The sequence below is a fragment of the Polypterus senegalus genome, chromosome 17, assembly GCF_016835505.1.
Source record: "Polypterus senegalus isolate Bchr_013 chromosome 17, ASM1683550v1, whole genome shotgun sequence".
NCBI classification, from domain to species: Eukaryota; Metazoa; Chordata; class Cladistia; order Polypteriformes; family Polypteridae; genus Polypterus; species Polypterus senegalus.
In genome coordinates, this window is record NC_053170.1 from 96,943,907 (window position 1) to 96,971,327 (window position 27,421).

The following is a 27,421-nucleotide window of genomic DNA, read 5'->3' on the forward strand; positions in this document are numbered from 1 at the left end:
TCCTCTTTCATTTCCCGTCTGTTAGAATTTCAGCACTTCTGTCAAGCTTTGCAAAGAATTTTTATACATTGGAGAAGTGAGTTTTAAAATAAGTTGACAGCTTAAGCAGCAGACATTGAAGCAGCCAATTAAGATACCGTCTTGAAGCAGTTTGAGGTTTTCAGCTACGGATGTTTGTTTTTTTTTTTTGTTTTTAATTCCTAATGTAATCCCACCACCCCCCCCCCCATCCCATATAATCAGTTATTTCATAAGATAGGTTTATGATAAAGACCGCAGAGAGTCAAAATAGTTAATACTCTGGCCTGCTGCTGCAAGAACCCGCAGTCACTTCCCGACCTGATCGCTGTTGGCCCCATTTTGTGCTACACTATGTATGCGAACGTTCAACCACTTCTTTACAAATCCCAAAGACATACGTGTTGGATGAATCAGCTACTATACGTTAGTTTGGTATCAATGCACGTGGGTGTGTGCGGACATGAGCGTTCCTGCTTTGAGCCCTCCTGCTCCCCAGGACACCACAATGGAAAATTGTAATGGATATGTGAGACTATCCATCCATCCATTATCCAACCCGCTATACCCTAACTACAGGGTCACTTGGATATGCTGGAGCCAAACCCTATCCAACACAGGGCGCAAGGCAGGAAACAAACCTTGGGCAGGACACACACACACACACACACACACACACACTAGGGACAATTTAGAATCGTCAATGCACCTAACCTGCATGTCTTTGGACTGTGGGAGGAAACCCACGCAGACACGGGGAGAACATGCAAACTTCATGCAGGGAGGACCCGGGAAGTGAACCCAGGTCTCCTAACTGCGAGGCAGCAGCGCTACCACTGCACCACCGTGATATGTGAGACCATCCATCCATTATCCAACCCACTATATCCTAATACAGGGTCACATAGGGTCTGCTGGGACTAATCCCAGCCAACACAGGGTGCAAGGCAGGAATAAACCCCAGGACGGGCGCCAGCTCACCGCAGTATGTGAGACTAGTGGTTGTCAATAAAGGCTGTGTCACAAACTTGACCACAAGCCATAGCAAGGTTTGGGGCAGCCACCCGTATATTTGGTATCCTGGCTGCAAAATTGTAAAAATGTTACACAGCACTGATGTGCAGAAAACCGAGTCCAAAACAGAACTGAGGGAATAGGGAAAAGGGGGAGGCTTTTAAAGGGGAAGACAGGAAGTGAGGTCAAAGGGGTCGGGCTCATAAGGGTCTTCAGCAATAGGCTCGAGCCCGGACGTGACATCGCCGGAGCCAACAAGGTGGTCTTCCATAGGCTCGGACCCGGAAGTGACGTCAAGAGGGCCAGGTGGAATCTCCTGTGAATGGTCTGCAGGAAAGGGAGAAAAAGAGTCCGTGCACTCTGCCACATCCCGGTCTGATTTGGAATTGCCCCTACTCAAGCCCATTAGCTGCCTCCCATGCGCACGTGTGTGACCGCTGATAAACATTACTTTAAAATATTTCAGTTTAATATCTCAAATAGCCCATTGTAAGCACATTTCTTGTGTGCGTGTGTTTTGCTTTCACTTCAGTCGAAACCTACTTGCAAGCATTTTTGTTAAGTAACATTCTATAGTTGACACCTTCATGTGAGAAGATGGCAAGCATTATCTCGTTATTCTGTATTCCGTTTCCTTTTATTACATAACTCGGTGTGTTTTTTTCTACACTGTGGTGTGCTGGGCCAGTAACATCACTTCAAGAGAGACCACCGAATCAACAAGGCTAGCTTAGCTATGGGTTGCACTGTTGCCCCACTGGTAATAGTAGAGGAGATAATGAAGACAAAGCTGATGGCCATTATAATAACAATAATTAATAATACTCTTTATATAGTAACCCTATGAACAGTTCTGTACATCCCCTCTCTGACACACTAGCATGAGGACTTTTCACCAACGAGGTATTCAGCAGAACTTTGTCAAGAAATACAACTGAATCTCCTTTATATCAGTGACAGTATGTCTTTATAATGCTTCACTGGGACTGCTTGCTTATCATTCGCCAAGTCCAAAGTTTCCTTCTTTTTGTAATTTTTGTATTTGATGGAGTGTGGCAGTTGTTCGTTATATTTCTATATTTCTTGAGTCTGTGAAAGATGAATTACCCCTAAGGACAATTTTTATATTTCTTAACAGTACTTATTTCTATCTGTCTATCACGCTGTCTCTCAAACAGGTGATTTGTTGAATACAAATAACTATAGGACAGTGATGGAAAAGAAATATTTAGGAAAAGCCTGAGCCTCCCATCTTAAGAACAGGTATATTAGTGAGTAGTCAGCATGGTATCAAATGGGGAAAGCCATATTTAGCAGGTCTTTTAATGCTTGAAACCTAGGAGTTGGCAACAAAAGGATACAATTAGGGAAAATATCTATATTTATATATACTAGGGGGCTTCGCCCATGCTCACTATGCTTGCCAACCCCCCGGCCTGTGCTACGCACCCACCACTTCGCGTCTGTGGATTTCACTTTTTGTTCTACTTTGACTTCTACTCTTTGTCTTTCATTTCCGACTCTGCTTGGAGCTGAGAGCGCAGGGATTGTGTCTGACAATAGCATTCACATGAATGAGAAGTGAGTGGACCATGGGCGCACCAGCCACTTCACGTCTCTGCCGCTCGCGTATGTGGATTTCACTTTCACCAAATAACAAATCTTTTAATTCTCGCGGATACGCCTCTTCATTGGGAAGAAACACTACTGTTGCCATCAGGGAAAAAGAATTAGACAATCTACAGGTCCCCTAATTTAAAGTTTAAAGCCGAACAAAATCTACATACTTCTGTCATATCGCCCATGTCCATGTGTTCAATCTCTTTTCACTGTTCCGTTATTACACCAAGTAATAATTTCCATTTGTTAGAGCTAATGCGATCTTTACTATCAGTTTATTGAGACTTTTGAATTTTAGTACTGTCACAATCTCTAACCTGCTCTGCATGTGTATCGCACCAACGTTTTTGAACCTCTTTACGACGTTCTGCTTTGTCTTCTACTCTTTGTCTTTTATTTCCGACCCCGGTTGAAGCTGAGAGCGCAGGAACTGTCTCCGACAATAGCATTCACACAAATGAGAAGTGAGTGGACCGTGGGCGTGGCTGTCAATGTCTGAGAGGAGGGCGGGACTTGTCAAAATTTCTTGGCAAAATGTCTTGTCTCGCGGGATCTGAAATAATCTCCGAGAAAGTCTTGTCCCAGGATTTCCTTTTATAATAGAGATATAACTAACTGAAATACCCACCCGGTGTTGCCCGAGAAGAAAATAAAGTGTTTTTTTTTTGTTTGTTTTTTTTTTTTAATTGTTTGAGAAAAATATAATTAAAAACAAACACAACTTTAAACAATACAATAAAGACTCACTTATGTGCTTGTCTTACGGTCTTGTATGTATGTTATCATTCAGTTGACGCTCGGAACTAGCCAACTCTATTTAATTTCGAAACCAACAGGCGGGCGGTGGCGCTCAGACATAAAGAATGCCGACAGTCCCCTCCTGTTCACCCTCTGGTGGTCGTTCTGAGTGTCAACTTGATTTCAATGGGGTTGACGTCTTGGAGACTGAGATGGCCATGGAAGGAGCTTGATTTTGTATTTGCTGAGCCATTTTTGTGTAGATTTTGCCCTGTGTTTAGGGTCATCATCCTGCTGGAAGACCCAATGACGACCCATCTTCAGCTTTCTGATAGAGGCCACCAGATTTTGATTTAAAGTGTCCTGGTATTTCAAGGAGTTCATGATGCCATACACCCTAACAGGGTTCCCGGGGCCATTGGAAGAGAAACAGCCCCACAGCACCACATATCCTCCACCATCATTTACAGTGGGCATGAGGTGCTTTTCTGCAGGGTGTAGTGTGAAGATGCCCACAAAATTAGCTAAAATGTAGGAAGCAGAGGGTTATGGTAAGAAAAACCTTAAATAGAATTAGCGGATGTTAAATATGGTGACCCTTAGATGTCAGTGCTAGGTAGAATGGCAGATAATTGAAAATCAGTTGAATCATCGCAGAGGGACTTGGCAGAATATGGCTTGGCAAGATTTATGGCAGATGAAATTTAATGTAAGTAAATGAAGGAAGTAAAAATGTTAGATTTCAATACACTGTGGTTGAGCAATAACTTGGAAATAAATCTTATTAGACGGACCTGGGAGTTGGAGTGGGCCCATCACTTTCTATATCCAGAAAGTGTACAGAATAATTTAGAAGGTTAACAGAATGTGCAAATCAAAGCAAGTTTTACTTAACCTTTATAACAACACACTAATCAAGCCTCCTAGTGGTGCCAGAGCCTGTCCTGTCAGAATCGACTCTGGTCAGAGCACCACTCCATCAGATCTCTTGCCTTCGCGAAAAGAGCAGAGCACTGAGGTAAACCAGGGAGCTAAATTAAAACTTAATGTCCATAACCTACAGCGTCTCGCCTCTTTGTTGCTGCAACTGTGCACCTTGGAAACCTATTAATTATTCAATTAGGTGTCGGGAAGGAATGGGCCAGCATTGTTAAAAGAACCTGTGCGTGTTGTACCTGTGATTCCTATTCATTACCTCTGTTCACAATGGCTTACTTATTTTTCTGTGACGGTAACCCTGTGGAGTCCCAAGTGAAGTGGGCATCAGATATTAAAAGTTCTTCATGCTTGGAAATCCATGGTGGGTCATTATCAATGATGGTCAACTTTGATGTTGGGCAGTAGGTAGTGCAGAAACACACAGAGAGGCATCCCACCTAAAGGTGTCCCCAATGAAACAGACAACCAGTGCAGGTTTTGTTTAATATGTAGTAGATTAATATCTGTGTGCATTAGTGTTGCTTGGTATACATGTACTGGTACCCCAATACCTAATTTTTAAATGGATACTATCCCAGCATTATGGTAATCTTGGAACTAGAAGTAAATACTTGTGTAGCAAGCTGAAAACTCAGAGGGCAGCCTTGCCCTCCTTTTAGAATGGCTGCTGAAAATGGGGCTTTGCAGTCCTATGGGGAATAATAAATTAAAAATCGGTCATGTCCGAGTAGTATTTGCTGTTTGACTGGCACTGTAGATCGAGGACTATCTACCTACCTTTTTATTTTTCCCCAAGAGGAAATGCTGCTTTTTACAGAAGAACTATTCTAACAAACCATAACCACCCCCTCAAACATACTGTGCATGAAGAATTACAAAAAAGAAGAGAGCTTCTGAGTTGGTTAATAAGAGAGCAGTCACCCTGAGAATTTATCAAAGTGTATTGTCGTAGATGTACAGGAGCCCCAGTTAGTGTAGTGACCAGAATAGCACAAAGTACTCCAGATGTGGTCTCACGAGTGTATCATGTAGTCTGAGCCCACCCCTACAAAATAAATAGGACAAAATCAAATAGGCCAGTCACAGTTTGGTCTGGGGATGTCAAGCTATATGAATGGTGGCGGCCACAGGAGCTCGCTGTGACAGCTACCAACTCGCCACATTTAAATGAAGTAAATGAAGGCTACAACTGAAAAGTCATGCAGTGTGATGGAGGTGAACCCCAGGGTTTTGAAACTCACGTGGCTTATAATAAGTCAACAAAGAATGGAAGGTTCCAGGAACTTTTGAACCACAACAATATATTTCTTGTACAGCCAAAAATCACACAAGGAATGCCTCAATGGGCTTTAACTGGCCCTATTTTTTTGACAGACCCCCAGCTTTCACCCTCTAAGAAGACAAGAAAAAACTCTGGGATGTGGGAACAGAAGAACATCCTAGAATAGAATGGAAAATTGTAAATCTGGCGGACTGTCCCACTGCAGGTTAATCGAAATGACCTAATGGGTTTAGGCGTGCAATTGGCAAATTCTGGTCGAGGAAGGTCTGGCCTAAAAGACTTCAGGAAAAGCTGAGGCTGCACGTCCCGGTGCCACCTTTACTCATTGACATCAGAGGGATGGGTGGGTGGTCGAGGAGAGGATAACTGTAGAGGTGAGAGGCAGCTTATCACGTCTGACAGACAGGGACATCTGTAGCTAAAGTTAGACCAGCTTGGCCCAAACGAGTGGTGTGTTTATTTTAAATTTGTAACCGCTCCACTGTTTTCACGACTTGCGTGGGTGTGGGCATCCACTCCCCATTCGCTTCAAAAGAAAGACAACTGACCCCTCGCTTTAAGCGGTTTGTGTCATTTATGTGGCTGTCAGGATCTGCTGTAAAACCTGCAATATGATTTTTGTCTCTGGATTACCATCGAGTGTCCGTTAAGTGTGTTGTACAGCAGAGGATTTCTTGGTGTTTTGCCGACAGCAAGAGTGGCCTCTGTGGAGGCTTTCTGTTGTGATAACCCTCAATCTGGGACATTATCCTGTGCGGAGAGAGCGTTTTGAAACGACTGCACTAGTAGGAAAATGGAAACTTCCTGTACCAGGCTCGCTGCTAAGGGTGAAGCCTTTTTGTGGTTTAAAATAAATAAATAAATAAAAAAAAAGGAAACCAGCAAATGTTAGCCTAATTTTAAGATAACATGTAAAAGTAAATCTAACAGAAAATTCAGTACTTTGTGACCTGAATTTGTGATCCAATACTGGCTGTTTTTCTTGAACATAAACAACCAAGAGTGGCTGACATTTTTAATGTTGTTGATTTTTTTCTGTAGCATTTTTTTTTTTTTTATCTGTTACGGGAGCAGCCGAAAGAAGAAGATCCGTTACTAGCTGAAATACCCGGCGTTGCCCGGGAGGAAAATAATGTGTGTTTTTTTTTGTTTTTTTTTTCTTTCCAATTATTATTTGAGAAAAATATAACTTCCAAAAATAAATTAACAAATAATGAAGACTCACTAATGTGCTTGTCTTGCGATCTTGTAGGTATGTATGTATGTTTATCATCCAGTTGACGCTCTGAACCAGCCGACTCTATTTAATTTCAAAAGCAACAGGCAGGCGGTGGGACTCGAACATAAGGAATGCTGCCAGTCACCTCCAGTTCGCCCTCTGGTGATCATTTTGAGTGTCAACTGGATGATAAAGTGCATTCAAGACCGCAAGATCACAATGACCAGAAGGGGGTGGATTAGGGCTGATCTCACCCAACAGTATTTTTAGTCGACCAATGAGAAACGTGTATCAAGTTTCATGAAATTCGCTCTGGCTGTTTGGAAGTGTTGCTGGAACATACATATATATATATATATACACTCACACACATTGACTTTTATCCATCCATCCATTATCTAACCCCGCTATATCCTAACTACAGGGTCATGGGGGGTCTGCTGGAGCCAATTGCAGCCAACACAGGGCGCAAGGCAGGAAACAAATGCTGGGCACGACGGCAGCCCACCGCAGGGCACACACACCAGGGACAATTTAGAATCGCCAATGCACCTAACCTGCATGTCTTTGGACTGTGGGAAGAAACCCACGCAGACACAGGGAGAACATTACATTGACTTTTATATACCGTATATTCTCACGTTTAAGTTCTCCCGCAGGTAAGTCGGGGCTTGATTTTTTTACTGTATAATTTATGGTATTTTATAATGTCGGTCGTGTAAGTCGAATGAGTAAAACTTACGCTATTGGTCCAGAAGATTATGACATGATAGTGCCCACCTGAGAGAGGAAACATGGAGCACACGCCCTTTTCTTTCTATGTATTGTGCCTACGTGACCATACGGTAATACCCGAACTATTCCGAAGCGACATTTGCACTGTTTTGTGTTTTTTTTTTTTTTTCTCACACTCTCCTACTGCTTTATCGTAAGAGCATCCATTATCTAAAATGGAGCGTTTAATCAGAAGAAAATATGAAGCTGGCTTTAAAAGAAAAGTCGTTGAAGTGGCGAAAGAAATTGGTAACTGAGCTGCTGCAAAAAAATTTGATGTGTCTGAGAAACTGATGTGAGATTGGAGGAGGCAAAAAGAAAAATAATTATCGTATTTTTGTATGAACATATAAGTCGGGGTCTGATTTTTATGATCAATTTTTTTCGGGTTTCAAGACCTGACTTGTACGCGAGGTATATATGGTATATAGATTATGTATTTGCACCCTCCTCTTTGCTTATGTGTGATTTATTTTCATGTTCTCTTATGTTCTTTTTATCTGGGGAAACCGCTTCAAGCTAAAAACACACAGCCAGTTAGGTTGACCCCAGACAGAGTTAATGCCGCCACTTTACCATCTGCCAAGAAGATGTGGCTCTGGGTACCATGTGCATACCACTTTCTAAGTGGAGTTAAATGCTTTAAAGCATTCCTTTAAGAAGTTCCTGACTGGAACAAGACTTTTTTTTTTTTTAAATAGGTGTGTGTTCATATATAATATGAAATGCCCCTATTGCAATCTTCTTGTTTGTCAGTCCACATGAAACAGCCTGGCTCACAGTGGACTGATTTATTTATTTATTTTTTTTATTTTTGTTCAAATTTGGCACACTTGTTCTTTAAGGACATTTGTCCGGACAACTCAATTTCTGTTGAGATATCTCAAATACTGTGCGGCATACGCATTTCAAAGTCTCCCGTTTCAGAACACTGCAAGAGAGAAAAGAATGGGAAGTCAGCCTCATGCTAAAATTGAATACATTACAACATGGTTTGAATAGAGACAAGAGTTTTATTTTATGGCCAGGTATGAGGATTGTTTGCATCTCTCAGACTGACACAGACAACCTGACTACAGATCCACATTATATTGAAAATCTCATTAGAAACTTGCAAAGACTTTGTTGGACAGTTGTCTTATCCAAAGATCTTGACCATACATTGTTCTCCATCCATCATCCACCGCTTATCCGAGGTCGGGTCGCGGGGGCAGCAGCCTAAGCAGGGAAGCCCAGACCTCTCTCTTCCCAGCCACCTCCTCCAGCTCCTCTGGGAGGACCCCAAAGCGTTCCCAGGCCAGGCGGGAGATCTGATCCCTCCAGCATGTCCTGGGTCTGCCCCGTGGCCTTCTCCCAGTGGGACATGCCCGGAACACCCCCAGGGAGGAGTCGAGGGGGCATCCTGACCAGATGCCCGAACCACCTCAACTGACTCCTCTTAATGCAGAGGAGCAGCGACTCTACTCCGAGTCTCTCCTGGATAACTGAACTCCTCACCCTGTCTGTAAGGGAAGGTCCAGCCACCCTGCGGAGAAAACTCATTTCGGCCACTTGTATCCGCGATCTTGCTCTTTTCGGTCACAACCCAAAGCTCATGGCCATAGGTGAGGGTAGGAACGTAGATTGACTGGTAAATTGACAGCCTTGCCTTTTGGCTTGGCTCTCTCTTTTCCATGATGGTACGTCGCAGAGCCCGCATTACATTACCGATTCGTCTGTCAACCTCCCACTCCATTCTTCCCTCACTCATGAACAAGACCCCAAGATACTTGAACTCCTCCACTCGAGGCAGGAATGTGTTCCCAACCCGGAGAGAGCATTCCACAGTTTTCCGGCTCAGAACCATGGCCTCGGGTTTAGAGGTGCTGACTCTCATCCCCGGCTGCGGACCGCTCCAGTGAGAGCTGGAGGTCACTGTCCGATGAAGGCAACTAAACCACGTCAACCGCAAATAGCAGAGACGAGATTCTGAGGTCACCAAACCAGACCCCCTCCGCTCCTTGGCTGCGACTAGAAATTCTGTCCATAAAACTTATGAACGGAATCAGTGACAAAGGGCAGCCCTGGCGGAGTCCAACCTCAACAGGAAACGAGTCCGACTTATTACCGGCATTGCGGACCAAGCTCCTGCTTCTCCTCTCTTGCTAAATCAATCTTGGCCTGAAGAGGTCTATTAATTTTTTACATTTAAGATGTCTCACTAAAAGATTTACCAATGTTGTTTCTTGTCCTAGTGTGTATATAAACACAGGGATCTCCAATTTCTGTATTACATCTTGACTGAAGAAGTAAAGAAGGGGCCTGAGTTGCCCTTGCATATTGTCATCTTTTTAGTTAGATAAAAAGAGCAGTTACAGTCAGAGTGAGGCATAGGGGTATAAATGAGCCCCAGCAGTGTTTGACGACACACTTTGTTGGCTGAACGCTGTCCGTGTGTCACAGAGAGGACGTGCAGCATTGTTTGTAATGGCACTCGTGGGGAAAGGTGCTGTATAAATAAAATGTAGTATTATTATTATCCATCCATCCTTTATCCAACCCACTATATCCTAACTACAGGGTCACGGGCGTCTGTTGGAGCCAATCCCAGTGAACACAGGGCACAAGGCAGGAAGCAAACACTGGGCAGGGCTCCAGCCCACCGCAGATGATGATTATTATTATTATCACTACTCGGTTTTGTTTCATTCTGTCCTTCACTGCTACCTCCAGCGGGTCCAAAGGGTGTCCCTTAACTGCGCCTGGGGCAGTTTAACTGACATTTAAGCTAACCATCACAACTTTAGGGTATGGGAAAGAGAAAGCCATGGGAAGAACATGCAGGTCGTACACCGACATTGTCCAGCTTCAATCTCGGAAGTAAGGCAGCTGTGCTAAGCATGGAGCTGTTGACCTGCACAAGCAGTGGCTTGGCTTTATCAAGAATGAGCTTGCATGCTGGCCAGTGGTAGTCCTGTGGTTAGAGTGAAACCGTGTCTAAAAAACCTTCTGCTGTGATTATCCAGTTCACAAAGGGTTGTTGTTTGCTGCCAATGATCAGGTTGATGAAAAATGAAAGTCCTGCCACATCCTTCTCTTCCGGTTTTATGTATACAGTCCCACAAGCCCCTCCACATCCATGCAGATCTGTTTAAAAGTACAAACCCCATATTTATAAACCAGGTTCATGTATACTGTAGCATAGCTATGTATAAGTTGTCACATACGTGTGAATGGGGGACAGCCAAAGGGGCTCGATAGGGCACAAAAGAACGGAAGATAGCGGGTTGAAATAGAGAGCTGATGTCTTTCTTTCCTTCTCATCAATAGAAAGCTGGAAGATCAAAAACCTCCTGAAACAATGTTCACGTCTCCACCGCCTGGGCACTCGCGACAGAAGACTTCTCTTCCGTCTCCACCGAATTAGCTCACTTCCGGTCTCGCCATGGTTATTTCAGTTCCTTCCCCCTTTCTGACGTCATCCCCGGCTTCCACAATCAACGTCACCTCCGTTTAGCTCATTTCCTCCCCACCAATTGTACTTCCAGAAAACCCTCCATAAAAGTGTCAAGAAACCATTCTGTAACTGTCAGATGTTCATTTCGGTATACTTTCTCTGCTTTGAAACACTGGAACCTTCATCCAGTATGCAGGGAGGCTCGCCAACCCTTGATCTGCTGTCTCTGTGCTCTTATTTTATTACATTAATGTTATTCAGTGCCTTAAATCTGTTTGTCTAGCAATGAAAACGAGGAGCAAAAGTTGTTTCAGGAGTTTAGCACCCTCTTCCAAGTTTTAGTAGTGAAAGCTGGAAAACAAAGTTGCTTGGTAAAAATAGCGCTAGGGTTGGTGTTCTTTTTCAAGACATATTTACAGTGGGTATAGAAAAGAACCCCCTTCGAAATATTCCCATTTTTTTGTTTTACAGCCTTAAATGTAAACACACAAACCAATGTTTTTTCCAGCGTTACTTACTCAATGCAATCTCTAACATCCAAGTGAAAGATATCACAGCTACAGTTCAGAAGAATTTAAAAAAATAAAAAACAAGAAATACTGAGATGAATAAAGGATCCCCCCAAACCAATCGGGTGTCAGTGCCCACCATCTCCATTGCGGTTACTGGCTTCCTTCCACCTGTGCTCAACTGTAATCCATGTGATTAGTGAAGCTGTTCCTGGTCCATTCATTCCCTTGCTTAGTAGTACAACTGACAGCAAACAGCTGACTATGGAGGCAAGTCACTTTCAAAAGATCTCCGGAATAGAGTTGTGGACAGACAGAAGGCAGGAGATGGAGACACAAACATCTCAATGGCTTTATCAGTCCCAAGCAGCTCTGTAAAGTCCATCATAAAGAAGTGTTTAGTACTACTAGGACCCTCCCTGGATCCGGCCGTTCCTCCAAACTGGATGGAAGAGCAAAGAGGAAACTGGTAAGAGAGGCTACCAAGAGCCAATGGCCACTTTGAAGGAGTTACAGGATTTTATGGCAAAGAGTGGTCATTGTGTGCATGTGACAAGAATTTCACAAGCGCTCCATGATTATGGCTTGTTCGGGAGGGTCACAAGAAAAAAGCCACTTCTCAAGAAAGGCCCCATTAAGGCTCATTTTGAGCTTTTCCCAGAATGCACCTTGAAGATTCTGATGCCAAGTGGAAAAAGTTCTTATGGTCAGATGAGACCAAAATCAAACTATTTGGCCTCAATGCCAAACGCTACACCAATGCAGCTCACCGCCCACGACACACCATACCTACAGTAAAGCATGGAGGGGGCAGCATCCTGTTGTGGGGGGCCTGGGCCTCTCGTTAGGGTAGAAGGAAAAATGGATGGGGCAACATACCATCAAATTCTGGAGGAAAACCTGCTACCCTCTGCCAGAAAGTTGAAGATGTTGTCGTGTTCACCTTTCAACATAACGACCCAAAGCACACAGCAAAATTGACCACACAGTGGCTGATGGAGAAAAAAGTGAATGTCCTGGTGTGGCCAGTCAGAGCCCAGACCTAAATCTGTGGAAAGATCTGAAGATAGCAGAGCACCAACACTCACCATCCAATTTGACCAAACAATTAAACTGTAAAGAGTGGGGCGGCAAATATTACACAATCTAGGTGTGCAAAGCTGATAGAGAAGAATCCCAACAGACTCAAGGTTGTCATAAAAAAAAAAAATGGGGGTCAACAAAAAGACAGGTCTTGTGTTTTTTTTAAATTCTTCTCAACTGTAGCTGTGATATCTTAAACTTGGATGTTATCGGTTGCATTGAGTAAGTAAAGCTGGGAAGAAATGTTTTGTGTGTGTTTTTATTAAAGGTTGTAAAGCAGAAAGAAATGGGAATTTTCAAAGGGGGGGGATTCTTTTCTATACCTACTGTATTTATGTGCAACAGCTTTGCTAAAGCCCCGCTGACAATAAATGTGTTTCACTTTGTGAGTAATGAGACCTCATGGCTTAAGGCACTGGCCTGTTAACCACCACATGCCATTTGAGTCTTCAGTGTTAACTTACTTTGCAGTTCTGAGCAGGTCATTAAATCTGAAATATTGTCCTGTATGTAAATCGTAGTACTGTAATGAGCGTATAAAACAACATGGAATGGGGCTCAGTATTCATATTGACTGGTTATCCCTTTTTCTCTCTCAATTTTGGAATTGTCTGTTTGTTCTTAGGTGCCGCCATGCTGCCATCGCTCAGTATTTTGGAGACGAGAAACCCCTCTGTGGAAAATCCTGTGATTACTGCAAGACTCCAGCTGCAGTGAGGCAACACATAGAGAATGTCAAACAGCTAGAAGCATCTTGGGGGAAGACCTGCATAAGACCAGCTGCCAAGGCGTCCGGGCCGTTTGGCTTTCATGGGGACCTATACGAAGGGGCGCGGTATGGCTACGGCTTTGAAAGGTGCGCCGTTTCATTTCGTGAGTTTTACATGAAGTGAAAATGATTAACCTTGGAACGTTTGCGAAGTGTTTGTCTTTTTTTTTTGCATTGAACCTAATTCTTTTTAAAGTGTTGGGTGCCAGTCAGCCTCACTATGCTTGGTCTTTGGGTTGATGTCATTGCAGTATTTTTTTTTTTTGCTTGTTCTGCCATGATTTATCTTAACCTGCATATATTTAGTTTATTTACTACAGACAAAAATCGAAGCTTCTTTCAACGTGTGTGTTGTCTGCTTAGATTGGTCGAGCATCACTTTTTCTGACAGATGAGGTTTTGCTTCACCGTGACATCAAAAGAGTTTAAAGTGCAAATCTCTCTCAATTTAATTCTTCGAGTTACTCTTCACAATTCGTCTCCGTTCTAACTTTGTGTCAATATTATATTACTCTGCTGTGCTTGTGGTTTCATACATACAGTCATATGAAAAAGTTTGGGAACCCCTCTTAATTCTTTGGATTTTTGTTTCTCATTGGCTGAGCTTTCAAAGTAGCAACTTCCTTTTAATATATGACATGCCCTATAGAAAGAGTAGGATTTCAGCAGTGACATTAAGTTTATTGGATTAACAAAAAATATGCAATATGCATCATAACAAAATTAGACAGGTGTATACATTTGGGCACCCCAACAGAGATATGACATCAGTACTTAGTTGAGCCTCCTTTTGCTCCTTTGAGCCTCTCGACGCTGTCCTCCTATAGCCTTTGATGAGAGTCTGGATTCTGGATGGAGGTATTTCTGACCATTCCTCATACAAAATCTCTCCAGTTCAGTTCAATTTGATGACTGCCCAGCATGGACAGCCTGCTTCAAATCATCCCATAGATTTTCGATGATGTTCAAGTCGGAGGACTGTGACGGCCATTCCAGAACATTGTACTTCTCCCTCTGCATGAATGCCTTTGTAGATTTCCAGCTGTGTTTTGGGTCATTGTCTTGTGGGAATATCCAACCCCTGCTTAAGTAACTTCAACTTTGTGACTGATGCTTGAACATTATCCTGAAGAATTTGTTGATATTGGGTTGAATTCATCCGACCCTCGACTTTAACAAGGGCCCCAGTCCCTGAACTGGCCACACAGCCCCACAGCATGATGGAACCTCCACCAAATTTGACAGTAGGTAGCAGGTGTTTTTCTTGGAATGCGGTGTTCTTCTTCCGCCATGCAAAGCGCTTTTTGTTATGACCAGATAACTCCATTTTTGTCTCATCAGTCCAAAGCACTTTGTTCCAAAATGAATCTGGCTTGTCTAAATGAGCATTGGCAAACAACAAGTGACTCTGTTTGTGGCGTGAGTGCAGAAAGGGCTTCTTTCTCCTCACCCTGCCATACAGATGTGCTGAATTGTAGAACGATGTACAGATACACCATCTGCAGTGAGATGTTCTTGGAGGTGATCTGTGGGTTGTCTGTAACCATTCTCACAATCCTGCTCATATGCCGCTCTTGTATTTTTCTTGGCCTACCAGACCTGCTGTGTTGGTTTAACAGCAACTGTGCCTGTGGCCTTCCATTTCCTGATTCCATTCCTTACAGTTGAAACTGACAGTTTACACCTCTAAGAGAGCTTTGTGTAGCCTTCCCATAAACAATGAGACTCGATAATCTTTGTTTTCAGATCTTTGGAGAGTTGCTTTGAGGATCCCATGTTGTCTGTCACTCTTCAGAGGAGAGTCAAAGGGAAGGAAGCACAACTTGCAGTTGACCACCTTAAATACCTTTTACCACTCATGATTGGACACTCCTGTCTATGAAGTTCAAGGCTTAATGAGCTCATCCAACCAAGTTATCAGCATTGACCAGTGACATGCAGTCAAATCAGCACAATGACAAGGGGACCCACATTTCTGCACAGCCAGTTTTTTACATTTGTTTTAATTTCATACAACTGACTACTGCTTCACTAACAATCTTTGTTGGGAAAACACTGCAGTGCTCAGTTGTTCCTAGCAAATGAAAGACATACCACTGTTATCTTTTTTTTGTTGAAAGGAGAGTCAATTATGCAGGCTGAGAGGGGTTCCCAAACTTTTTCATATGACTGTATTGCTAGTTTGGTTTCCAGGTTCTGACCCAAATGGAAGTATGTGGACAAGCAAAGTGAACACCAACTGCAGACACGGAAACCTTTACATGCCAGCTGAAAATTTGCATTACAGCTAGTGAAGGATGAGGTGCAAGTTCATACACAGCCAGGGCAGAACAGAAACTTGAAATAAGAATTTATAAAAAAAAAAAAAAAAAGTACAGAATGAGAACAGCGATAACACAATCTACATCAAACAGAAACGGAAAGGGAAGTCTGAAAATAAGAATTTGGAAACAGAAGAGGAGGTTTTAAAAATGGAGCAGATTGCCACAAAAGAATATGTCCAAGTTGTGTAGAAGTGGAGCATTGCCTTTTGTGCTGGGTGGGTTATATCAGAAGAAGGGCAGAGTTTCCATAGAAACCCAAGTCTGTGCAGTGCACCAAGGGTAAGGGGGGGTGGCTTACCATCAGAACTGGGAGGAGTTTGCATTTTTTGAGAATGTAACGGGCTACAAAAGTATTAGGAACATTTCTTTGTGCGTGGAAGGAGCAAATCTTTGTAAAATGACAAACTGTAATGTTATGGAACCTTACAGGTAGATTTGAATGTGTGTAGCTTTCTTTATTTATGAAGTCGGAATCATTTTTCTTGCCACATGACACAGTTAATATGATGACAGATTAAAGGTCTAAGCCTGCATGTTTAACTTCCCCTAAAAACAGAATTATTGCAGCAGTCTTACATTTATGCTAACTGTAATTGTTAAGATTCAAGTGCAAGAACTTAAATGAGAGGTGTGAGTTACCACAAGGCTATAATAAACAGCACTTTACAAGGCCATTCTTACCGTATTTTCTGAAACAAGAAATTGATATTAACATGAAAAGTTTATCAAGATTAGATTGTTCCATGCATAGTTTTGTTAATTGATTTGTTTTATTTCCTCTTTCGGTTGACATGAGATTGTCTGGCATAACAGGTGAAATGTTCAGCGAAATGTTTTCTTGGCAATGCATCAGTGTCTTTGTTTTTCGAGCAAAACTTGCACTTAACTACAGTTTAGTACTTTTGGCAGAAGGTTTGCTCATTACGCAGTTTTAGGAAATGCATGCTATTGATGGTCGCCATATCTCAGTGTGGAGTGGCACAACAAGTCCATTTTAATATGAAACTAGTAAAAAAAAAAAATGGATTTGTTAATATTGTAAATGATTTATCTGACTGATTTTATTAGTTTTATTATGTGACCTTTTAATTCGGTGATTTCAAAACTGGACGTATTAAGTACTTAGTATTTATACTATATAATAAAACACTGTGTGTGTCCAGAAATCTGATTGGTCAGTTTGCCTTTGGTGGTGTGATGAAAGAGGAAGAGCAAGTGGATGAGGGAGAGTAAAAGCACACGTTGAAAGAGTCGTCTTCAAAGATGGAAAGACTGAAATCAGACTGTAGGCGAGAAAGGAGCCTTGAAAATGATGATTGAAGCAGGCTTTACAAGAACACACTCGACAGAGGAGACGGTCAATAAAGAGAGGTTCAGATACACAGAAATATGGAGAAAAGACACTTAAAGTACAAGTAGGGCGAAAGATAGCAAATATTTTTAAACGATTCTGTCCCTCGTCTTTGACAGGTCTATTCTCTAATAGACTTGTAATACACGAGCATATAAACAGTAACCTCCATACAATAGTAACACTTAGAATTGTATTACATACAGTTAAATATTTTCATTTGTCATTTCATAAGACTGTAATTCAGTTATTGAAAAACAGAAACGATTGATTAGAGGTGTCACCGGGTTTGATGTCTTCCTCTCTTTTATTTATAGATGTGATGAGGATTCAGAAGCTGATAAGGATGACTCTGATCATCGAAAGAAAGAATGGAGCAGTTTTTACCAAAAACAAATGGGTTTGCGACGGGTATGTAGCTTTTTATAGCATGCGTTTCTATAAATTTGCATCTGTTTACTGCAGTGAAAGGCAACCTTTTTCGAGTTGCGGCGCACGAAGTCCAAAACGTTTCTTTCGCGGCACACCTGAGGGACTGCCCACAAATAAAGTTGTGACGACACAATCTCTGGACAATCGCTAATAAAAACAGTTAATTTTTACAAGTTTGAAAGACATTTTATTAATAAAGGAATCAAAGGATAAATCTTTAAATTCAAGTAATGTGAATTTTGAGATTGTTTTTCAGCACATATGAGATTGATGCGAGGATCAATTTTCGAAAGACAGACGCGCATTTCCTTGTCGATCATTTAAAGTCTCTCGCGTTTCTTACACTTCATTTCCGTAAGTGTTCTGTTATCTGTTTTTCCAACATAAAATATTTTTTTTTAATCAACCAAAAGTTCAAAAACACTAGCAATTTTAAATATTTTACAAAAGTTTTCGCGGCGCCCCTAGAAAATTCAACAGCGCACCGTTTGCACAACAATGATTTACTGTATATAGAAGTTTCCAAAATGTGTCACTCATCAGTCGTACAGTTTTTATTTTTTTTTGTCATACATCTGTTGTGTGAAGTGTCCTGTCTATCTATCTGTACATTTTTTTTAGTTTGTTGCAGATATCCATTCGTGTTTCAGTACGTTAAATGGCCATCTAGCACTGCTGTATGTGCATTTGATATGTGGGCCTGCCAGTCCGTTTTGGAGAAGTGGTGAACAAGTGGTGGCTCTCCTGTGTGGCCATTTATCAAATGAAATGCCTTAGAAGATTAATGTTTTGAACTATATGATGTAAATACTAACAATATCAAATGTGTTTACTTTGTACAGGCTAATGATGCTGCAAAGAAATCTCTAATTTAAATGATCTACTCAGTTGTATACTTTTGTAAATGTAATAGTAGTAATGATGCTTCTAAGATGCTTTGTAATAGCATATACATGAATAGTAGTATATAAAACAATGAACAGTTCCCTCCTGATGATTAATCTGAAAGACACTATGAATACATTTTTTCAGGGAATTCCCTCCTGTGAAATTAAACATTTTATGCTATTGCATGTTCACTTATGAATATCGTGCGCCATGGTTGTGACCATTCCGAGCATTTGTGTCTGACATGCTAAATTTTGGAGGATGATGTTACCTAAAGTAATGACTGTGTAGAAGACTGAGCTGCTGTCTTGCTGTTGTACATAAACAATCATCCCTTTCTTTCTCTCTTTTCCTTCAAAAACAGTAGAATGAATCCATTGAGCAGTATGGCCGTGAGTCAATGTCCAGCTTTTTCCATGCCCTCAGGAAGTGTGAATGTGTGTGTATGTGTGCAGACCCCGCCTGAATGCTTATCTGTTTCACTGTCTGCCAAAGAATCTGTGCCAGCCAAACGTGCTTCCCTCAGATCTGCCTTTCCGCAGTCTTTGCAATACATTTCAGTTTCCAGGCCTTATTCTTTAATCCATAGGTGCTTTTACCCAAAAATATAAAATCATTTAACATATACAAGACATTTGAGTGTGTACAAACCAAGTTAACAAGTGATAGCATCAGAAAGTTAGGGGTGCATTTAGTCCTCAGTCCTAGATCGGGGTAGGCTGCAGGTTTTTGTTCCAACCCAGTTTCTTAATGAGATCTCAGTTATTGCTGATGAAGCCCTTATTGCTAAAGTGACAGTTTTGAGGTTTCATTTTAGTGGTCTCGCTTGGTATGGTTCGCCACTCTTAATTGCTTATTTCAATCTTCAACAGCTGAATTCGCTGTTTTAATAGATAGATAGATACTTTATTAATCTCAAGGGGAACTTCACATAATCCAGCAGCAGCATACTGATACAAAAAACAATATTAAATTAAAGAGTAATAAAAATGCAGGTAAAAACAGACAGTAACTTTGAATAATTTTATTGTTTACCCCCATGTGTGTAGAATTGAAGAGTCACATAGTGTGGGGTCTCCTCAGTCTGTCACTGAAGCTGCTCCTCTGTCTGGAGATGATCCTGTTCAGTGGATTCTCAATGATTGGCAGGAGCCTGCTCAGTGCCCGGATGTCAAACTGTCCAGCTTCTTTCCTAAATAGAGCCTGCCTTCCTCACCAGTTTGTCCAGGCATGAGGCGTCCTTCTTCTTTATGCTGCCTCCCAATCAAGACTGCCTGATAGAACATCAGCAGCATCTTATTGTAGTGCAGATGTTGAAGGACGCCAGTCTTCTAATGAAGTAGTGCTGGGCGATATGGAAAAATCATATATCACGATATGGATTATTTTATATCACAATAACGATATATATCACGATATACCACCCACAGTTTCCAGTTATTCTCTGAAAAGTTTGACAAAAATATCATTGCATACTTTTTTTTGCAACTTTATTTTGAAGTGACATTTAACTGAACTGTCACAAAACCACAAGATGGAGCAAAAGTTCATTTTATTCTTGATTATCACTTATATAAAGGGTAGAGTATGCATTGCATAGCGACAAGACATTATCATTCATTTGTCATAGCCTATTTAATGCAATATTTTCTTTAGTAATTGATAAAATTAGGTTAGAAACGATAGAAGAGAAATAGGACGATAGACACTTTTCTATCGTCCCCACGATATATATCGTCATATCGCCCAGCACCATAATGAAGTATAGTCGGCTCTCTCCTCTCTTGCACAGAGCATCAGTATTGGCAGTCCAGTCCAGTTTATCATCCAGCTGCATTCCCAGGTATTTATAGGTCTGTACCCTCTGCACACAGTCGCCTAAGATGATCACGGGGCGCTTTATTAACAATAAAATGTAAATGACAAAACAGCCAGCAGTTCTCCGTTTAGCTTGTTTCCATTTACATCTGTGTGTGTTCATCATACGCAGTTTGATTTAATAAAACACTTGACAGACTGAAAATTATCCTTTTTAGGGTTCAAATAATTTGGATGATATCCTACAATAGAAGACCTTACATTGCAGAGCAACAAGCCATAAAATTAAATAAGGTCTGAGATTGACAAGGATTGGTTTCTAATTAAGCAACTGGGTTGGAATGAAAACCTGTAGCCACTGTGGCTCTTCAGGTCCGACATTGTCCACCCCGGTCTAGATAACTGAGTAGCAGCATAACACAAGTTCACTTTGTAGGCGGTTGGCAGGGTCCAACTGCAGGCACACATGAGGGTGCAGGGGGTTAGAAAACCTGAGTCCCCCTAAGATGTCAGTTTGTGAGGCCGCGCGTCTTCAAGAATATCCGGAGACTGAAAGCAGTTCGGGTGATCTGCCCTTTTCCACTGCCTGTGAGCAAGAAACGCCTGACGTTTGTAGCTCACCTGGTGAGATTAGACGGAGTTGGAAAGCTTTTGTCTGTAAGGCTGGCACGGGGATTAGCTGTTGACACTGGGATTTGTGTTGGACCTCCTTTATCCCACGTGCTGCGTCTTCCTTCTGGATTTAGACATTCTGTTTGAGATGGTTGAACAGCTCAACTTGATTGCTGTCTTCCATTGCTTGTACAATCGGGCTGTTTTATGCTGCAGTATTGTAATATCTTGGTTGCTTTTGCATTTCAGTTCACGTCAAAGTGGTTAAATAAAGGGAAATGGTTGTTGAAGATGAAGAAGGGGTGGCTGTGGTGCTATACTTCTTCTGTGGTGTGCATCTGCGAGAGAAGCTTGTGAGTTCTCGCAGACCTGCTGTGTTTCCCCAGCTGCTTTTGTTCACATTTCATTTTCATCACTGGTTGATAGATAGATAGATAGATACTTTATTAATCCCAATGGGAAATTCACAACTCTGTATTCTGTATTTCAGAAGCAGAAAAGGCAGGTAAAGGAGGTTTTTGTAATTCACTTTGCCACCAGAACTTTCTAGTATTTTAAGAAACGTTCATCTGAAGCAGTCTGTGGGCTGCTCAAACCTAAGAGTTCTGGGTTCCATCAGACAGACTGGAGCAGAAGTTGGAGACTTGAGGAGAGAGCTGGTGCGTTTTTCATTTTAGGAAGCTCTCCCAAGAAGCAAAAAGTACTGTACGCCCTTAATGGCGTCTAGTCGTTATTTGGAGTATTTATAATCCACCATCTTTGACACGGTGTACGTCATCCTAGATCAGGCACTGTCTCAGTGTTTAATGTTTTTTTTTAATACAGTTGTGGCCAAAAGTGTTGGTTTTCACCAAGTTTGCTACTTCACTGTTTTTAGATCTTTTTGTCAGATGTTTCTCTGGTAGACTGATGTAGAATTACAAGCATTTCATAACTTTCAAAGGCGTTTATTGACAGTTCTATTAAGTTTATGTGCAGAGTCCATATTTGCAGTGTGTTGGCCCTTCTTTCTTTCTCAAGACCTCTGCAATTTGCCCTGGAAGGCTGTATGTCAATCAACTTCTGGGCCAAATCCTGACTGATGGCAGCCCTATTCTTGCCCAATCAATGCTTGGGGGTTTGTCAGAATTGGTGACTTTTTGGTTGTCCACCCACCCCTTGAGGATTGACCACAAGTTCTCAATGGGTTTAAAAGGTCTGGGGAGTTTCCTGACCATGGACCTCCAATTTTGATGTTTTGATCCCCGAGCCACTTTGTTCTCACTTTGACCTTATGGCCCGGTGCTCCATCATGTTGGTCACCAAACTGTTCTTGGATGGTTGGGAGAAGTTGTTCTCGCAGGATGTTTTGGTCCCATTCTTTATTCATGGCCGTGTTCTTAGGCAGAATTGTGAGCGAGCCCACTGCCTTGGCTGACATGAATGGTCTCAGGATGCTTTACTGTTGGCGTGACACAGGACTTTTTTTTTTTCTGGATGCCCCAAACAATCGGAAAGGGGACTCATCTGGGAAAATGACTTTTCCCACAGCAGTCCAATCCCTGTACCTTTTGCAGAATATCAGTCTGTCCCTGATGGCTTTTTCTTGGCATCTTTGCTGCCCTTCTTGACAGCCACCAGGCCATCCTGCAAACTTCTTCACCTCACTCACACCTGCATGCTGCCATTCCTGAGCAAGCTCTGCACTGGCGGTGCCTGCAGCCGAATCAACTTTAGGATTCTGGCGCTTGCTGGACTTGCTTGGGCACCCTGAAGCCTTCTTCACCTCTCTATTCTAACTCAGTCAGCATGGCAGGGTGATCTCCAGCCTTCTCCTCATCTCACCCGTGTTAATGAGATGATCACTGAAATGACGTCACAAGAACCTTCTGTGGCAGGGCTGACATGCAGTGGAAATGGTTTTTTGGGTTAAAGTTAATTTTCATGGCACAGAGGGACTTTGCAATTTAATTGCAGTTCATCTGATCCCTCTTCAGAACATTCTGGAGGAGATGTGATTTGCCATCATAAAAACAGAGGCAGCAGACTTTGTGAAAATTCATATTTGTGTCCTTCTCAAAACTTTTGACCATGACTGTAGAAACTTTAGAAATGAGAGCATTGCTCAACAAGTAGGTGACATCTGGCGAACATCTGCTGTACTGAATCATCAAACTGAAGTCACGCGATTTGCTTGTAAAAGTGTTTGGGGATGTTTTGCATTTGCTGGATCCAATGTTTAAGTCGGATTCTGTAGTTTAGTTGCTAAATTCACTTTGTGTTGCTTCTTTTCTTTCAGGATAAGGAAAAACCAAGAGAGGAGTTTGTTCCTCCAGGTCAGTACTAGCAGAAGGATTTCTGTCCCAATCCTGCATGATGGTCACTGCATTGGGTTCCTTTGCTGAATTTGTTGTTTTAAGTCCAGGAATGTACTTTTATACTGGTACGGTAAGAGTGACACCAGTACTTGTATGGTCCAGTAAACACTGCATCTTTAGAAATGTCACCCTGCCATTTTAATCCGATGAATCGCGGATTTCCTGCAGAGTTGCTGCTTAATGACTTGCACCGTAATGTCTTGATTCCTGTCCTAATTGTGGTCTCGAGCACCCCTGGTGTTAGCCATAATGGCAGGAGAGAAAGCGGTCTGTGTGAACAGAGGGTAATAAACACAACAACCACCACAGTTACTTCTGTAGCACATTTTCATACCAACTGTGTAGTTCAAAGTGCTTTACAAGATGTCAATGAAGTAATTCATACAAACACTCGGGCCCAGTCTGCCCATTGGAACACACCAAGTGTAACTGTCTTAAGCAGCCCCCCCTCTTTTCTGTCTTCGCTCCCCTCCAACCTGTATGGTATAAGATTACCCAATAGAACAGGGATGGGCAAAGTCAGTCCTGGAGGGCCACAGTGGCTGCAGGTGTTTGATCCAACCCAGTTGCTTAATTAGAAAACAATCCTTGCCAATAATTAAATTTCATGGCTTGTTAGTTGCTTTAACTCTGTCATGTCCGCTCATTCTCATATAGTAGGTTTTTTTTTTCCTTTCTAAGGATATCATCCAAACAATATGAAGCCTAAAATAGAGGAGTAATTCTCGGTCCTTCACTTTTTTCTCTTCACTTTCCTTCCAAGTATTTAATTAAACCAAATAGTGCACACAGGTGTCAGTGGAAACAAAACTAAATGGAGAAATGCTGTTTTCTTTTGTCATTTGCATCTTATTGTTAATAAGGATCAATTAAAAAATGAGAATACAACTGTTTTAAGACTAAAATAAGCGATAAGGGTTCAAAAATCTTAAGGAGCGAGACCACTAAAATGACGCAGAAGTGTTACTTGAGCAAGCAGTACGTCTTATTAGGCCATTAGTTTGCAACAAAAACGTCAGCCACTGCGGCCCTGCAGGAACGACTTTGCCCACCTCTGTTATAGGAGATATGAAAAGTGTCGGCGTCTTGGCGAAAATGCTTTCGGGGGTTGATTTGGGAGATGCTCTATCAGTGACACCAACCCATCTTCCAGGGTGCTGGTCTGCTAACTGATATCTGCTTATTGTTTCTGCAGTCTTTTACAGCCCAGTGCATCATCTTCTTGGGGTGCAAGCAATATTAGGGATTCTTTTCAGGGCCAAATTTCCCCCTGGTGACCAATTTTAAAGCTTGTCCTATCCATCCATCTACTGGGTTTCATTTTTGGAACAGAAGTGAGAAACTGGTCATATCCTTTCCATTTCTCGTCAGGCCTACGTATTTGACAACGCTTAAATTAAATGACTGCCTTACCATGTTGTTTTTCACTTGCAGTTTGATATGAGGTGTGAAGCCCTGCTGCACTGACCCCCACAAAGCCCCCGTTTGTGCTTCATCTTCAAATATATTAAACTAGAAGCATACTACATACCAGACCTTCTCTAACCTCCTTTTTTCGTTCTTCTATTCATCCATTCCACACACCCTCTTCCTTTTTGGACTGAAGCAGTTCACTTTTATTCATCAACTCCTCCATTGCCAGTAAACTAAACTTGAAACACCAAGCCAGAAACCTTGCAACATCCTACGTCTTTTCCTTCTGGAAGCACCCAGAGACCCGAGTATCTTTTTGTCGCTGGCTGAGTCCCTTGGTTTCAGTCCCTCATCTAACCCTCATAGTGTTGAACCATAAAATGAGATTATTCATAAGCGGAGGCCATACATTAATTGCAGGTCCCAACTGATTTTCTAAATGCAATCTGACGTTTTTACATTCAATCAGTGCATTGACAACGTGTTGCCTTAAATCACCAAATCAATAACGTGGGATGATCTGTTTGTAAATTGCATCGCATTCCAGTTTCACTGCTGTATGTTTTGCTGTATTTTGTTTCTAACAATTGGATAATTGTTCCTATGTCCTTTGCTATCTTGGATTGTGGAAGAGGTTTGCAGCAGCTGATTCTTAGAAAATGTACATTTACGGAAAACCTGACATTACAATGACATCAGCTGAGCATTAACCTGCGTAATGCTTTAGCAGCAGCACACTGTTAGGCTCATCTTTTAGGGTTCTTTTCGCTTGTTACAGTTACACAGCCTTCCTCACAGTGTATTATTATAAAAGAGTCTGCACCTCTACGTAAGATGTACTCGGCAGAAAACCAATACAGACCTAGCTGAAGAAACTGAAATGTTACCAGCCGTGAATAGAACTCCTGCCAATGTTTCAGTTTCGGTCACTGCTCAGGACTAAGTGCCGTTTCGATTAGTTCAGGTGTATTCATTAATTTTTTTTTCTGTCATTCCCCCTGAACGGGATGTTCAGTTACATGATGCTATTCCAGGTTCAGTTTAAGAACAGTTTAGAGATGCATGGTGCACGTCACATCTTTGTCTCAGCGGCCAGCCTCACAGACATGATGTGATTACACAGCGATCGTTCCGTCTTTCCTTTCACGCAGCCTTTTATAAAGAGCTAGCCGTGTAAGCCTGTGCTGTAAAAAGCCTGGGGGCCTAGAAACTATTGAAATTGTCAGGAAAAAAAAGTGAAATGTAGAGATGTCAGGTAATTGAATCAAACAACTCTGGGTGTCTCTCTCCTAGGAGGTTTAGTTTAGCCAACGTGCTCACCTCGCTTGTGTATTGTCGGCAGGAGGAAAAGTAAAAGGGGATACCGTTTTGCTGATATGGTCGCCTCACTCCTGTATTAGCGGCTATGCAACTTCGTCTTTCTTCAGAGGTTTCGTTTTGCCGACGTGCTCACCTCCATTGTCTGTCAGCTGGTGTTTCCTTGAAGTTGGAGCCCTTACCTCCAACTCCACCTCTCTCTTCCGGGCCAGACAGACAAACGCACTTCCACGCATAGACGTTTATATATAAGACCAGTAACGGCGCACTGCATGATAACGTGCAGTGAATACTCTTGACTTATAGTTTTCAGACTCTTTCTCTGTACGTTTATCATTCGTTTGCTCAGAGGTTGATGTGCTTCTTACTTCCTGAGCAGCTTTTCTTTTCTCCACCCTAGCGGCCCGCTTCTTCTCTTCTTTCGTTGGAAATCTTTTGGCATTAAAAGTGATTCAGTGTTTGTGTTGCAATTACTTTGTACATTTTCCTTAACTTTTCACTTAAGCTGGCACTTAAGTCTTCAATCTGCCTCAAGAATGATTTAAGATGTGGTAGAAGTGGTAGGGGAAGTGACGGTAAAGGTGGTAGGGAATGAGAACGGCACCCGTACACATGCAGCGCACGGCCACCCTGCTGTGTGCTGTTGAGAGTTGATTCTACAATAAAATAAAAAGAGAAATAAAAATCATCACCCCGAAAGTGGATAGTAGACGTCACGTAGTATACGTGTACCAAATTTCAGGTCAATAGTTCAAGCAGTTTGCGAGCCACAGGTGATTTAGCAGCCCGTTTCTTCTCTTCTTTCGTCGGGCATCTTTTCGCGTTAAAACTGATTAAGTCAGTGTTTGTGCTGCAGTTACGTAGTACGTTTTTCTTAATTTTTCACTTAAGTTGGCACTTATCTGCCTCAAAAATGATTTAAGATCTGAAGAGGTAGGAGAAGTGACAGCGAAGGTGGTAGGGAATGAGAACGGCGCCCGTACGCATGCACCGCACGGCCGCCCTGCTGTGTGCTCCCGAGAGTTGATTCTACAATAAAAATAAAAAGAGTAATAAAAATCATCGCCCTGTAAGCGGATAGTAGATGTCATGTGGTATATGTGTACCAAATTTCAGGTCAATAGTTCAAACGGTTTGCGAGCTACAGGTGATTTAAAATCCTAGACAGACAAACGGATAGCCACAGTAGAAGAAGATATGCAGTAATCATGGGCCCAAAACGTATTTGCAAATTTTCACATTTGTGGAGGTCCCACACCCCTAAACCCGGCGAACCACAAGGGATTAGTGTATATCACTTTTTTGTTTATTTGATTTTAACTTCAGGTGGCACAGTGGCCTGTGATCCTGCCGCAGTTTGAATTTCTGCTTGGTTCTATGTTATAATATTGGCTCCTGTCTTGTCCCTAACTGGGTGAGTTTCAAAACACGAATAGATGGATGGATGATAACTTTTAAAAACAATTGGTTCTTTCTCTCCATTTTATTAAAGAGCGTGTTTTCTAAGA

The 27,421-nt window shown here is 42.0% G+C and overlaps 1 protein-coding gene across 6 annotated transcripts in view; it reads left to right on the plus strand.

Moving 5' to 3' along the window:
- The window catches only part of recql5 (RecQ helicase-like 5), a 90,226-nt gene that overhangs the window by 45,414 nt on the left and 17,391 nt on the right, over window positions 1-27,421 (plus strand). For all 6 annotated transcript variants that reach the window (XM_039739481.1, XM_039739477.1, XM_039739479.1 and 3 more), the window contains 3 exons: window positions 13,258-13,488; window positions 17,394-17,487; window positions 23,105-23,141. In XM_039739481.1, coding sequence (XP_039595415.1) covers window positions 13,258-13,488; window positions 17,394-17,487; window positions 23,105-23,141 — 362 coding nt within the window. The remainder of the gene's footprint in view (window positions 1-13,257; window positions 13,489-17,393; window positions 17,488-23,104; window positions 23,142-27,421) is intronic.